The sequence below is a fragment of the Anguilla rostrata genome, chromosome 4 (genome assembly GCF_018555375.3).
Source record: "Anguilla rostrata isolate EN2019 chromosome 4, ASM1855537v3, whole genome shotgun sequence".
In the NCBI taxonomy this organism is placed as follows: domain Eukaryota; kingdom Metazoa; phylum Chordata; class Actinopteri; order Anguilliformes; family Anguillidae; genus Anguilla; species Anguilla rostrata.
This window is the reverse complement of record NC_057936.1, coordinates 66,169,090-66,183,542: the sequence shown is the minus strand read 5'-3', so window position 1 is coordinate 66,183,542 and position 14,453 is coordinate 66,169,090. Positions and strand designations below refer to the sequence as shown.

Here is a 14,453-nt window from a genome sequence, read left to right as displayed (position 1 = left end):
GCTGTCTCTCTTTAGCATTGCATGTTTAATTTTGACTTTTACCTCCATACTCTGCCTTTAATTGTGTTTACTGTTTATGTTTGTATTATGTATGTAATAATATTTTGAAAATAGAGAATTCATTATTAAATATTACCAACTGCATTTAGAGCCCAATATATAACACATCTCTGCTTCAGAAGTTTTTATTTGAAAGGGTTTCCTGGCCACTGATTGCCATGGAGATCAGATATGTTTGTGCACTGATTTAACAGGGTGAGGATCCTCAGATGTGATTGGTCAGGGCTGGGGTCTTGAGATGTGATTGGTCAGGGGCAGGGCTTGGTTCCTGAGATGGGATTGATCAGGGCTGGGGTCCTGAGATGTGATTGGTCAGGGCTGGACACACAAAGCTTCCAGGTGAAGCTAGAAATCTGGAAGAGTTGGAGGACAAGGTGCACATTCAGTCCTCACCACCAGATGGTGCCAGAGATCCATGTATTACTGGTCCTTTGAGAAGCGGTAAGAAATATGAGATGCTCCACTTGATTTTTTTTCTTTACATTATCTCCTTTAACAGACTATGCGTCTTATATATTTTAAATACACCTCACCTTTCTGTCCCTGATATTTCACATAATTTTGATAGTTTTATCAAAAATTTTAGTATGAATTGTACAACTGAATTTGTGGAGAACAAGTAGGTATGTACAAATATTTTTCCTGTTGAGAACAGTCCATTCAGCTCCTCCAGTCTGATCATTCACCTGCAAGCTAGAGAGCATCCAGCACTGCGCCAAGCCTGGATCTGAGCTCCCAGAGTCTCTTCCTCTGCTACATGACCTGGCAAAGTGTTCCACAGATTCACATCTCTGTGTGAAAGAAAGTATCCTGTTATCAGCGTGAACTTTACCGTGCCTAATTTCCACCTGTAACCCCCTCTGTTCTGCTGACGGAACTCAATCTGCAAAATCATCAGAATAGGTGACAAAGTAGAGGAGAGCTGCCTAACCCTGTTCCTGGAGATCTACTCTCCTGTAGGTTTTTATTTAAATCATAATTTAGCACACCTGACTCTACTAATTAGCAGCTCAAAGAGATCTCTTACTGTTGAATGAAGTTTGCATTGTTAGGTTCGGAGTGAAAACCAGATTGTGTTTGGCTGATAGTTCTGGACCTCAGAGCGGTTATTTGGGGTAATTATGGTACTTTGAGGGGTACTTTCTTACAGGGGTTTAGAATTTGAATTAAAAAGTACAGCCCAACTAGAACTGTGAAAACAAATCTCAAAAAACAGATTCTTAAATTTGGGAAAATGAACATTAATGAACGTTAAGTCAGGAGCAAAGTTAGTGCTTTAGTGGTCTGAGAATAATAGTTCCAGTATTTGCTACAGTACCGCAAGACTTTGCTGGTTTCTATGGTTACAAACTGCACAGGTGCACTCCAGTGACCCAGAATGACTGCAATTAGAATCACAGAAACATATACATCACTATGACAACTGCAGCTTTAACATCTAATAAAAAAAAACAAGGCTCCAGATGAAATGCATGCACCAGCCTCCTTGCTCACACGTCTTCTTGAACAACAGCAGCAAATTAAAATATAACATTTTGTGAAATGTACTTTTCAAATGTCGGCACCACAGATAGGAAAACTCGCCCGTGGTTACCTGTCAGCTGAGTTCCTGACTATATTTCAGCTTTCGTACATACACATCTGGACATGTGCAGGTCAGTAAATGTGCAGAGGGGTAGATAGGGGGTCAGTAAATGTGTCATGGGGGTAGATAGGGGGTCAGTAAATGTGTCATGGGCGGTAGATAGGGGTCAGTAAATGTGTCATGGGGAAGATAGGGGTCAGTAAATGTGTCATGGGGAGGGTCAGTAATGGGTCCTGGGAAGATAGGGGTCAGTAAATGTGCAGAGGAGGATGGATAGGGTGTCAGTAAATGTGCCAAGGGGGTGGATTGGGGGTCAGTAAATGTGCCAAGGGGGGTGGATAAAGGGTCAGTAAATGTGCAGAGGAGAATGGATAGGGGGTCAGTAAATGTGCAGAACAAAGCTGCTGTGTCTATTAATTTTTTTTAAATGTTGCCGTCCATAGACTGACATTAAAGTGCCCATAACTGACCTATGATATTCAGTCCTCTTTCAATTTTTTTTGTTTAGCACAATTTTTATCCTTCAAAGTTTGCATGCGCCACAAGTCAGTTGCAAGTCATTCCAACTTGAAAGCAAATAACTTCGCTTTTGAAATCTCACAATGTGATGTCATCACTGTCTGCCGTAGTTTATTTAATGGGAACCAACAGGAGATTCACAATGAATTAACACTATTTGAATTAGAGACTCATCCAGATTATTATGATTGCCATTATAATATTATTGTGATGATATTCATATTAGCACATACTGATATCGCAATTTAATAATGATGAGGATGGATGATCATTATTCCTTTATTTAAATGCGCTACATGGGCAAAAGTATGTGGACACCCACACATCACACCCATTTTAACATGGCTGTGGGGATTCGCTTCCATTCAGCCACAGCAGGATTAATGAGGTTTAGGACACTGATGTTGGGCCATAAGGCCTGGCTCACAGTCGGCATTCCAATTCACCCCAAAGGTGTGTGATGGGGTTGAGGTCAGAGCTAGCTCTGTGTAGGTCAGTCAGCTTCTTCCCCACCAAACTCAGCAAACCATTTCTTTATGGGCCTTGATCGGGGCATTGTCCTGTTGAAACTCCAAAGCGCCTTCCCAAAACTGTTGCCACAGAGTTGGAAGTAGACGATTCTCCAGAATGTCACTGTATGCTGTATAGCATTAGGGCCTCCCTTCATTTGAACTAAGGGGCCCAGCCCAAACCACAAAAAACTTCCCCAGACCATTATTCCTCCTCCACAAAGCTTTACCGTTGGCACTATGCATTCCGACAGGTAGCGTTCTCCTGGCGTTCGCCAAGCCCAGACCGATCCATCAGACCGCCAGATAGTGAAGTGTGATTCATCACTCCAGAGATCATATTTCCGCTGCTCGGGAGCCCAATGGCGGTGTGCTTTACACCACTCCAGCCAGCGCTTGCCATTGTGCATGGTGATCTCAGGCTAGCGTACGGCTGCTCGGCCATGGAAACACACTGCATGAAGCTTCCTTGCGGACAGGTCTTGTGCTGTCTGGAACTCGGTAATGAGTGCTGCCAGCGAGGACAGACCATCTAGTGCTACGCAGCATTCTGTGGTCCCGTTCTGTGAGCTTGCCTGGCCTACTGCTTCGTGGCTGAGCCTATCCACTTCACAATAAAAGCACTTACAGCTGACCGGGGAGCTCTGGTAGGGCAGTAATTTGATTAATTGAAAGGTGGCATCCTATGACAGTGCCACGTTGAAATCACTAAGCTCTCCAGCACAACCCATTCTACTGCTAGTGTTTGTCTATATAGATTGCATGGCAGTATGCTTGATTTTATGTAACTTGAAGGAATGGGTGTGGCAGAAATAGCCAAACCCACTAATTAGAAGGGGTGTAGTGTATATCAATGAAATATTCCATAAATATGATTTTTATACATATATTGACAATATGTTAAAGTACTACAATAAATTTTTATGGAATTCCACATTTGAAAGTGCCGATTCGTTAATGGTGCAATAAACACTGTATTTCTGAATATTCTTTCCACAGGGGGTGAGCCCTCGCGGCCGCATTGTGAACTGTCTCGCGCCACAACCCACGCAGGATTACCCAACCATTTGTTTGATTCATTTAGATTTTTTTTTCTTTTTTTTGAACGTTCGCATCCAAATACACTACCTCTTTCTCTCTCCAGCACTCCTTTTCTCACGCTTAATCTTTATGGTATTGTTCCTTTTTTTTGAGGACCACTCGGATTCCGGCATGCCTTTGCGAAAGGCACTGTCCGCTAATTACTAAAACGGAGAGAGAGCGAGAGAGGGAGAGGGAGAGGGAGAGGGAGGGAGAGAGAGAGAGAGAGAGAGGCAGAGGGAGGGGTTGGAGAGGGTGAACGCGAGGATAGAAGGGAATAGAAAAGAGACATGGCTTCCAAGGAGATAGCCTCCTCCTGTTTCGTCAGTGTAAACAGGGAAATCACAGGTAGGAAACGCCATTATTTGTGTCACCATCGTAGCCCAGTTGATACACGTTGTTCGCGATCATTACCCTATGAACTATACCGCAGACGGGTTGATTCGCTGGCCATTTGTGTTCTCCGCTCGAGCTGGAAACGGAGGCATCGGATGTTTGCGAAGCGTCGCGTCTTGCGTCCGCAGCGTTCAGCTGTAATTTGTGAGCTCGGTGCCCTCCGGTAAATCATCAGCGGTGTTCATTCATCTTATCTGCATTCGAAGCGACGGTGAGTGTGGTGGTCTCACAAGTCAATTCACGGCCCTAGGCCGTACATAATCCTCTGCAGGTGATAGGTGTATTGACATTACGGCTCGGGCTGTGTTGTGCTTTGCTGTAAAGGGGGGAACGCGCGTTTAAAACCCTACGGCTACAAATACGGGCCGCGCGATCTCCACACACTATTTCAATTTACTAATTTCACGCGCGCGCGTGTGTATACGTTGAGATCCCTGTGTCATAATAATTGTGCGTGAGAGACGCTGGACACGTGTGTCAGTGTGCAGATGTGCTTGTCTTTTTTATTTTCTAGAGGGACTATGTCAGTACTGAATGAGGCGGGCGCAGGTTCTGGTCCCGTTGTATTCAAGCGTTACACATCAGTCTTTCCTTGGTTGCAGACATACACGTGTGTGCCCGGTGCCTTTCGCGGTGAAGCTCAAACACAGGCACGCCTGCACGCGGTGGCACTCAGATCTGTGGGGACATCTGAGTCTTAATTACTCCAAATGGCTTTATTAACGACTGAGTGATTACTAATCCTGTGAAATCCCCTGCTTTTTTAATATAGTTACTCCCCCCTGTCACCCTTCCTAAATATCTTCATGTATCTCTTTTTATCTCATGTTGTTATTCCATGATTTAAAAAAGAATAATAATAATAATAATTTGCTACTGTACAAGCAAAGCTTAAACCGCGAGTTTGGATTTGTGATTTATTGGTTTTAATACTCACTGTACAGTGCTGTCAATGCCTCCTCCATGTGAGAAAACAATGCTAAAAACAAACTAGTTAGTAAAAAAAAAAAGTTAAGGAATTAAGTTAAATATATATAGGAGTGAGGTTGTCCCATCAGCTTCAGCCGTGCTCCCTCTGATTCTTGGCGTTGAGATATTTCTAGTGGTGACAGGAGTGTTGGGTGCTACTGCCCTTGGACACTTAAACCCTTAAATACATTTTAATTTCCGAAGATGCAGGAAATTTGAGCGTTTTTGGTGTAAATGTTCAGGGAGGCAGAACGTTCAGTGGCAGGAATTCCGAGGTGTGTCTGGTGGATCTGTGGCATTTCGCTGATTTAGCAGGAGGGCTAAATAACTGGAGCGACTGACATTCTGACCGAACACGGATTATGTGTGTCATCGTGCCGTAGACCAGCCTACCAGCCGTCAGCCAGACCAGCGGCACGGTGTGGGGTTCGAGCAGGCAGGTGCGCTGGACACAGTCAGCCTAAAAACGCACCGAACGGGCTGTGTTATGAAACACAGGACACCTCTCAGGTAATGTGTTTATAAGCCAACTCATTAATAAGTTTATAAGCCTCGCATTTCTAAATAGAGACCAGCAGCCCATATTACACATGAGCACACAGACACACACACGCGTGTTTCCAAATAGAGACCAGCCCTGAGGATGATCCTGTGGTGTCCTGCCCCCTCTCTCTGTCGCCTTCTCTGATTGGTTCAGCCATGGTTTGAGTGACAGGATGCTAAACCAGTTATACTGAAAGAACAACATGCTGCTTTCTCCTGCTGAACATACGCAGCTCCTCTCTCTCTCCTTTTTCATCCCTCTCTCCTGCTCTCTCTGCCAATCTGTCTCTCCACTTCCCCTCTCCTTCTGCCAAAACGAACATATGCACTGTGCTGTTTTAATATCCTCTTCTTTGATCCCTCCTTATCTCTTCCTTTAATCCTCCTCTCTGTGCCCCTTGCTCTGTTCAGTGTTTCCCCTCTCTTTCTCTCTCTCTCTCTCTCTCTCTCTCTCTCTCTCTCTCTGTATCTCTCTCTATCTCTCTTTCGCCTATCCCTCTCTCTCTCTCTCTCTCTCTCTCTGTCTGACGAGAACATGTTCTCTGCTCCCCTGTGAAACCCCAGATCCCGGTTGGGTTTAAGCGATTGTGTTTTGTGGAGATCAAAGTCAATTAAAGCTGTATTAAGTCTCAGCCCCCCCCCCCAACCCCACCCACATCTCAGGAGTTCAAATGAGGTTAATTGGCATGCCAATAAAGTGCACTGCGTCTAAATAAGAATTTCGGACCGTATAAGAAGCCTCCTCAGAAGGTAAATGGCGGCGGTGCTTCTGCTGCTGCGTGTTGTCGATGACAGGGGCTCCTGCCCTTCCGTGTTTTCTCTCTCTTCCCCGTCACACAGGTGTGCATGGGACAGGTGGACGGAGCGGTGAGGGTGGAGCTTAGGGGTTAAAAGGTGGTGGTGGAGAGTTCAGGGGTCTCTTTCCCTGCGGACACTCCCGTGCGTTGGTCGTTGTTATGCTGGTCTTTTTCTTTCCTTTTTCCCCGGCCTAGTTTGGTCATAATTTGGAGTGTTTTTTCCTTCAGTTACGGTGTGGAATGGGACCTGCGGTTCTCTGAACGTGCGGCTGCCCCTCAGCGACAGTGGGGGGGTCTCCGACCGCCCGCAGCCCCAGGGTCGCATTGTGGGTATTTGCGTGAAACCCCTTAACCTGCCTGCCAGGGGTACGGCTTTATTTTTGGGCGTGTTTTGTTTTCCTGTGCCTAAGTCCCGTTGGCACAGCCACTACTCTGTGATTTAAAGAGTACCGCTCAAATTGTCTCCTTTTCTAAAACAACTTTTTACACCTAAATAAGGTGTAAAATTGTCCCTGGCTCTCCTGTAGTACTGTGTCTGGCCTGTAGGCTGTAAAACAGTCAGTGGCTCTCCTGTAGTACTGTGTGTGACTTATAGGCTGTAAAACAGTCAGTGGCTCTCCTGTAGTACTGTGTGTGACTTATAGGCTGTAAAACAGTCAGTGGCTCTCCTGTAGTACTGTGTCTGGCCTGTAGGGTGTAAAATAGTCACTGGCTCTCCTGTAGTACTGTGTCTGGCCTGTAGGGTGTAAAATAGTCACTGGCTCTCCTGTAGTACTGTGTCTGGCCTGTAGGGTGTAAAATAGTCACTGGCTCTCCTGTAGTACTGTGTGTGACTTATAGGCTGTAAAACAGTCAGTGGCTCTCCTGTAGTACTGTGTGTGACGTATAGGCTGTAAAACAGTCAGTGGCTCTCCTGTAGTACTGTGTTCCTTCTGACTCACGTGACACTGCTCAGGGCTTGTCTCTGGGGTTTACTAAAGACAGGGAGGGAAACGGCAAAAATCAATGGATACACGTCTAATTCTGCACTGCAAGCATTGTTTGGAGTGTGTGTGCTTGTGTGTTTGTGTGCGTGTTTGTGTGCACACGCAAATGCGTGCGTGTGTGCGTGCAAGACTGTGAGTGTCTGTGTATTGTATGTTCGTAGTATGCCTCTATAGAATTCAGTATGTGGGGTTTGACTCCGAGCTAATTGGTATGTTTGCTGTGGTGAAACCTACCTTTTAATGGCACAGAATATTCTTTCGGTTGATTCTTTCAATACATCAAATGGAGAGCCCCTCGTGTTGTAGCTGTGAGAATAAGGCATAGAATTCATGGTAGGTGTCCTCTGGGTCCTCTTTTCCTGGAGTAAATTGGCACATTTTTCATCTGCCCCCATCATTTCATCATTTACTTTGATCTCTTTAAGGTTTGCTGCCAGGGCCCAGTTCTGACAGTATCATGCCAGTAGAGCTTTGAGTCCCCGCAGGGCTCCTCCTTTTGCATTGATCAGTAATCGGACATCCGTATAATGAGTCATTAATGTCACTGCTGGACAGCGTTGGCCTGAGACCACATACCTACATCACTTTGTGAAGAAATTGACCTTTTAATGCCAATGCAGATTCTGTATCTGAGGGTAACCTTTACCTTCCCCCCTTAGCCCTTGCAGAAACCCTGTGAAAGACAGTTGTTCCCCCCCCCCCCTCCACCATTTAAAAGATGTTTATTAACCCTTTTAGGTGTAAAATCACAAATATGTGGTTGAAATGCTCTTAATGGAACATTCTAATGCTGATGTAACAATCACTACTGGTAACTGACAGCAATGCAGTTCTTGAATACTTATTTGGAATGTTGTGAAAAACATTACAAAAAAATCTGCTTTTAAAATGGTTAAAAGGGAGGGCAGTTAAAATGGATATTTTAATGTTTGGTGATGTACTGCATATGGAAATAGAGTGAGTCAGTAGCTGTAAGCTGAGAGAACTGGTTATGTGTAGTTAGTCAGCACTGGTTTACGGCACTGGTGAGAACTTCAGAGCACCGTGAGTTAATGGAATGTGTTCCAAAAAAGAGAGTGAATCATTCTCTGCCTGCATAGATATTCCAGGGCTGAAGGGTTTTTTGCTTTTCCTGCCAAGAAGAATCCACATGCAACATCAATCATTATTTTAAGTTTTTATTCATTAAGAAATTATTGATTTTGACTTGACTTGAACCTGAGTTTGATGGTTGTGGAAGAGAGCCAATCTTGCTTTTTGGTTCTAGCATCATACTCGTCGAAAAGATTTATATTTTGGCATTAATAATGTCACAGAATTCCATCTGTAGATTACTACTCTTAAAATGATTCAGCAATTATTGGGATCCTGCTGGACTCCGCTTTTAAAGGCATCACTGTTAGCACAGTCTCCCAGAATGGAGGAAAGCAGATAGAGGTGCTGTTTTTAATACTTTTCCCCTTTCTTGTTTGTGTGTGTGTGTGTGTGTGTCTGTCTGTGGTTTGCCCCTGTATGTGCATGAATGAGCACCTGTGTTCTTGTGATTATTTAATTTAGTTTATGTTTAATTACAGAAAGCATCAGGAAAGCCATTGACAGATCGTCAATCAAGTTTGCACGAGGCATCAAGCTAGATACGAAGAGTGGCAAATCAGAGGACAGGATACTGGTGAGCTTCACCCCCTACCTCACTTTAGCCCTGCCTCCCCTCAACAGCTTCTTGGCTGGAGTCAAAAAACGCTGAAGCCAAAAAAAACACAAGAAGAGAAGATGCTGGCACCCATTAGTACACACTCTCACCTGCACACACTTTCACCTGTACACACATTCTAACCTGTACACACACTCTCCCCTGTACACACACTTTCACCTGCCCTGCTCCTGCATGACAGAGCTTAGCTGCTGGGTGGCTAGCCTTGTGTGCTTCTCTTATCCTCCTTGCTGTAACCCTGGCCAAAGAAGTGAAGATCACAGCGATGAACCCGCCCACTTTTCAGGATGTAACCAACCTCATCCAATCACGTCATCTCTATGCAGACCGCTGTGTGGAGAAGAAGGTCATCCACACATTAAGTGTGAGGCTCAGGAACAGGTGGTTGAATGATGACAAGAGGACAAATGTACATCACACTTCCATAAGCTTCCCTCTCACTGGGAATCTCACTGGGAATCACACTGGGAATCACACTGGGAATCTCACTGGGAATCACACTGGGAATCTCCCTGGGAATCACACTGAGAATCTCCCTGGGAATCACACTGGGAATCATACTGGAAATCTCCCTGGGAATCACACTGAGAATCTCCCTGGGAATCGCACTGAGGATCTCCCTGGGAATCGCACTGAGGATCTCGCTGGAATCTCGTTGGGAATCTCACTGGGAATCTCACTATTCTTTCTGTGTGTTTAACAGCTATGGGCTTTAACAAGGATTCAGAACAGTGCCCTAAGAACACACATACACACAGACATGCCCATACACGCACGCACGCACACACACTCATGTCTGTACAAACCAGCCTGCTTGAACCATAATCAAACAAACTGAGGAAAGAGAGAGAGCGGAGAGATGAAGGGAGGGGAGAGGGAAGGGAGAGAGGGATCTGGGAGATTCAGAAGAAAAGGAGGACAGAGAAGAAAGGGAGGATCACGCTGAGTTCTGACACTTATCACTGCACTGCTTCAATTATTCATCACATCCTCTAATATGACACACGCAAACACACACACACACACAACCACACACAGACACATGCGCACACACGGACACACACAACCACACACACACACAGACACACATGCACACAAACACACGCAAACACACACAACCACACACACACGCAAACACACACGGACACACACGCGCAAACACACACACACACAACCACACACAGACACAACCACACACACACACATGCACACATAAACACACACACAACCACACACAGACACACACACCAACACACACACACACACACACACACACACACACACACACACACACAGACACGACACACACACAAACCAACAAACACACACAAAAACACCAAACACAACACAACACCTTGTTCGTAATATCAGTGATAACAGTCTGCACCCCATGGCGCAAGCTAAATAGTTGAGACTGGGCTTAAACCATGAAGGTATACAAGGTTCTCTCCCTCACTGTGCAAATTACTTGAATCCACCACAAGTATCCAGATGTGCTAGATCCTTGAAAAACTCAAGAGCCTGTGTAAGGTTTTGAGAAAAGACGCTACTGATGCCTGTACGAACTAATGGCCCGTTTCTTCCTTTGGTTTTAAAGAGAATGCACCCAAAATTCCTTCTCCTTCCCTCCAAAGTTTGCTCTCTATAAAAAAAAGCTGCTTTTTTAATGGCTGCAGCTAATTCTGAAGATTTTATTAAACAGGAAAATCTGGTGCAATAAAAACTGTTCTCTTTCACCGACCACCTGGTGAGAGGGGGGAGGAGGGCGCACTTATACTGCTCATCTGAGTGAAAGAATGAGTGATTATATGCAACAGAGGAGAGAGAGAGAGAGACTCTAAACAGCTATTTATTTCACAGCTGTCAGAAATTAAGCCTAAGTGATAGACAGACATTGAAATGTGACAGATCACATGATTATACTGGGAGAGAGACCAAGAGTGGCTGTACAGTCATGGTACCTCTGATAATATGGCTTTACACTGTATCATTATTATTATTCTTATTATTATAGCTAATAAAGTTCATTTCATTTCAGTTCAGTTCATTTATTAGCATGACAAAGATTGCTTTGATAAAGCGCTCTGTCAAAATCAAATTTGCATTCCATGTCCACGTCTATCGCTCTCTATCTACCTGTCCGCCAACATGGCCTGTGTGTGTCCTTTCAGAAATGGTGAAGACGACGGTGTTGAAATGAAACGGCTCTGTGTGGAGGGGAGTGGGATCTGGGTGCTGTCTCTCTCTCGCTCTCTGAAATGAAAGTTGCAATATTGGCAGGAACACACATAAATATTGCAAATCAATTTATGTATTCATAGGAATAATTTATGTAAAGAAACAACAAAACAAATCTGAAAAAAACAATCTCTCCTTCTCTCACTCTTTCTCTCTACCCTTCTCTCTTCTCCTTACCTCTCTTCTCTCCTCCCTTCTCTTCTTCTCTCTCTCTCCCTCCTTCTCTCTCTCTCTCTCTCTCCCTCTCTCACTCTCACTCTCTCTCCCTCCCCCCTTTCTCTCTCTTTCATTCTCTCTCTCTCCCTCCCCCCTTTCTCTATCTCTCTCTCTCTCTCTGTATCTCTCAGGTTCTTACAACATGGCGGATCTACCTCCTCGCTGCCAAGGTTCCGGCAAAGGTGAGTGTTGCTCTCTGACGGGTTCAGCCAATTCCAGAAACGAAAAACACCCCTGCTGTTTTCGAGGGAGAATTTCATGCACATAATGAATTTGTATGGACTCGAGCTCATCGCTGCTGTTTCGGGACGTCCTGTTCGTGATTTTGGGGCACCTGAGAGGCCGTGACACCTGTGCGTCCCTGCAGGTGGAGATTACCTTTAATTTCCTGGAAATCCGGGCAATGACCTCTCACCCCGAGCTCCAGGTGAGTATCTTTGACCTGCATCCAATTTAACCTTTGACCTCATACTGGACAGTTTAAATGTTGGATAATGTTTGCTAAATAGTGCAAGAGCAGTGCACACCTGCATTACAGCGATGAAAATATACATAGCAACGTGAGCCCTTCCAGGTTTTACCGAGACATAATAGTGCACTGAATGTCTGTGGCTTATGTGCTAATACACTAATGTTCTGATACACTAATGTGCTGATATGCTAATGTGCTAATATGCTAATGCACCATTGTGCTAATACACTAATGTGCCAATACGCTAGTGTCCTGATACACTAATGTGCTAATACACTAATGTTCTGATACACTAATGTGCTGATATGCTAATGTGCTAATATGCTAATGCACCATTGTGCTAATACACTAATGTGCCAATACACTAGTGTCCTGATACACTAATGTGCTAATACACTAATGTGCTAATACACTAATGTGCCAATACGCTAGTGTCCTGATACACTAATGTGCTGATATGCTAATGTGCTAATTCACTAATGTGCTAAAACGCTAATGTGCTAATACGCTAATTTGCTAATACAACAATATGCTTCACATAAAGTCTGAAATTAGCCCAAACTGGTGCTGTCATCGCTGAATACTATGGGATGTCTGTCCTGTGCAGGTTGTCATAGAGACGGACAAGTCCGCCTACTCCCTGAGGCTCCAGTCGAGGGAACACCTGGATCACGTGATCAACCACGTGAACTTCGCCCTCTCGCGGATCTTCAACAACTCGGTGTTTGCGTGAGTGTGGCGGGGGCCGCTGCAGGGAGAGGCACGGTCGCTCTGGTCTTTAATTTCAGCCTCTGCCCCCCCCCCCCCTTTCTCCTGCACCTCTGTCCCCATGGCTCTCTCCCCCAGGCTTTCACTCCTGAACCAAGTCCCTCTCTTTCTTCTTTCTCTCCCTGTCCCTGTTTTCTCTCTCCCTCTTTCTCTGTCTGTTTCTCCCTCCCGTCCTCCCTCTCTCTCCACCTCTCTGTTCCTTCTCTCATGTCCTCCTCTTTCTCTTTCTCGTCTTCTGTCTCCTCTGTTCCTCCTCTCTCTCTCTCTCTCTCTCAGTCCATCCGTCTGTCATTCAGAAGGCGACGCCTCGGAGGGAAGCAGGAAGGTGTCGCCGAGTTCTGAAACGTCCGTGGAGACGCAGAGAGCCTGTGGTGAGAGAGCCTGAAATGTCATTTATTGCATCTCTTTTACAACGAATGCCTTTGCTAAAATAAACACGCCTGTGCTTAATTCACGTTTGAGCCTTTGCTAAAATAAACACGCCTGTGCTGAATTCACATTTGAGCCTTTGCTTAAATAAACATGCCTGTGCTGAATGCTGAATTCACGTTTGAGCTGGTACCGTATGAAATCACTTTGATTGCGCAGGTCGCTGCTTCAGAAACAAACTGCAGGTGTTTGTTTCTGTAAAGATGTGGCAGGATATTCAGATGTGCCAATGCCGAAAATGCATTTTGAAGTTGAACAGATCAATCACTCTGTAACAGTGTTTTCTTTCCTGTGTATCTCTCTCTTTCTCTCTTCTCTCTCACTCTCTCTGTCTCTGCTCTCTCTCTCCCTCTCTCTCTCTCTCTCATTCAGGTGGGTTTTCAGAGACATACGCTGCGCTGTGTGATTACAATGGCATCAGCTGCAAGGAGGAAGTGCAGTGGGTGAGAGAATCTGTGTGTGTGTGTGTGTGTGTGAGAGAGAGAGTGTGTGTGTGTGTGAGAGAAAGTCTGTGTGTGTGTGTGTGTGTGTGAGAGAGAGTCTGTGTTTGTGTGTGTGTGTGTGTGTGTTTGTGTGATAGTCAGTATCACGTGGAGTTTGATGGATAAAACAGGCTCTGTTCTGTTTATACCTTTCTGAGACAGGATGTGGACACAATCTATCACTCTCAGGACAACAGAGAGTTTAACCTGCTGGACTTCAGTCATCTGGAAAGCAGGTCAGAGGTCAACACACAAAATGGCTGTCAATTCTGCCATTATGGATACTGTATTATTAATATATAATATAATTGCTAAAATTATTCATATAGTGTACTTTGTGTTTGTATTTTGTGTTCAACGTGTTTTGCAACTGTAAAGAAATAAATAAAAATCAAGCAGTGGAACAGAGAAATATCTCAAAAATATTAATAATTTGTGTATTCATAGTACTGTATTTTCACCTTGGAGGATTCATTTGTGTGGGCATGCTTGTGTGTGTACATGTGTATGTGTGCGTGTGTGTGTGTGTGTGTGTGTGTGTGTGTCTGGTTTATGTGTTTTGCAGGGACCTGGCAGTGATTGTGGCTTCCATGGCATACAACACCTGGTTCACAAAACTCTACTGCAAGGACCTGCGCATAGTGAGTGTCCCTTGAGCCTGCCTGCCTGCCCCCTCCCCTCTAAGGCTGCCCC

The 14,453-nt window shown here is 44.9% G+C and overlaps 1 protein-coding gene across 1 annotated transcript in view; it reads left to right on the top strand.

Annotated features, from left to right (window-relative positions):
* The first annotated feature begins 3,969 nt into the window (after nt 1-3,969).
* Nucleotides 3,970-14,453, top strand: part of LOC135254248 (capping protein, Arp2/3 and myosin-I linker protein 3-like) — a 34,984-nt gene continuing 24,500 nt past the window's right edge. Inside the window, exons 1-9 of the mRNA XM_064334407.1 lie at nt 3,970-4,101; nt 9,019-9,113; nt 11,741-11,791; nt 11,977-12,036; nt 12,689-12,810; nt 13,126-13,220; nt 13,651-13,721; nt 13,923-13,996; nt 14,326-14,401. Of these exons, the coding sequence (XP_064190477.1) occupies nt 4,044-4,101; nt 9,019-9,113; nt 11,741-11,791; nt 11,977-12,036; nt 12,689-12,810; nt 13,126-13,220; nt 13,651-13,721; nt 13,923-13,996; nt 14,326-14,401 (702 nt within the window). The 5' untranslated portion in view covers nt 3,970-4,043. The remainder of the gene's footprint in view (nt 4,102-9,018; nt 9,114-11,740; nt 11,792-11,976; nt 12,037-12,688; nt 12,811-13,125; nt 13,221-13,650; nt 13,722-13,922; nt 13,997-14,325; nt 14,402-14,453) is intronic.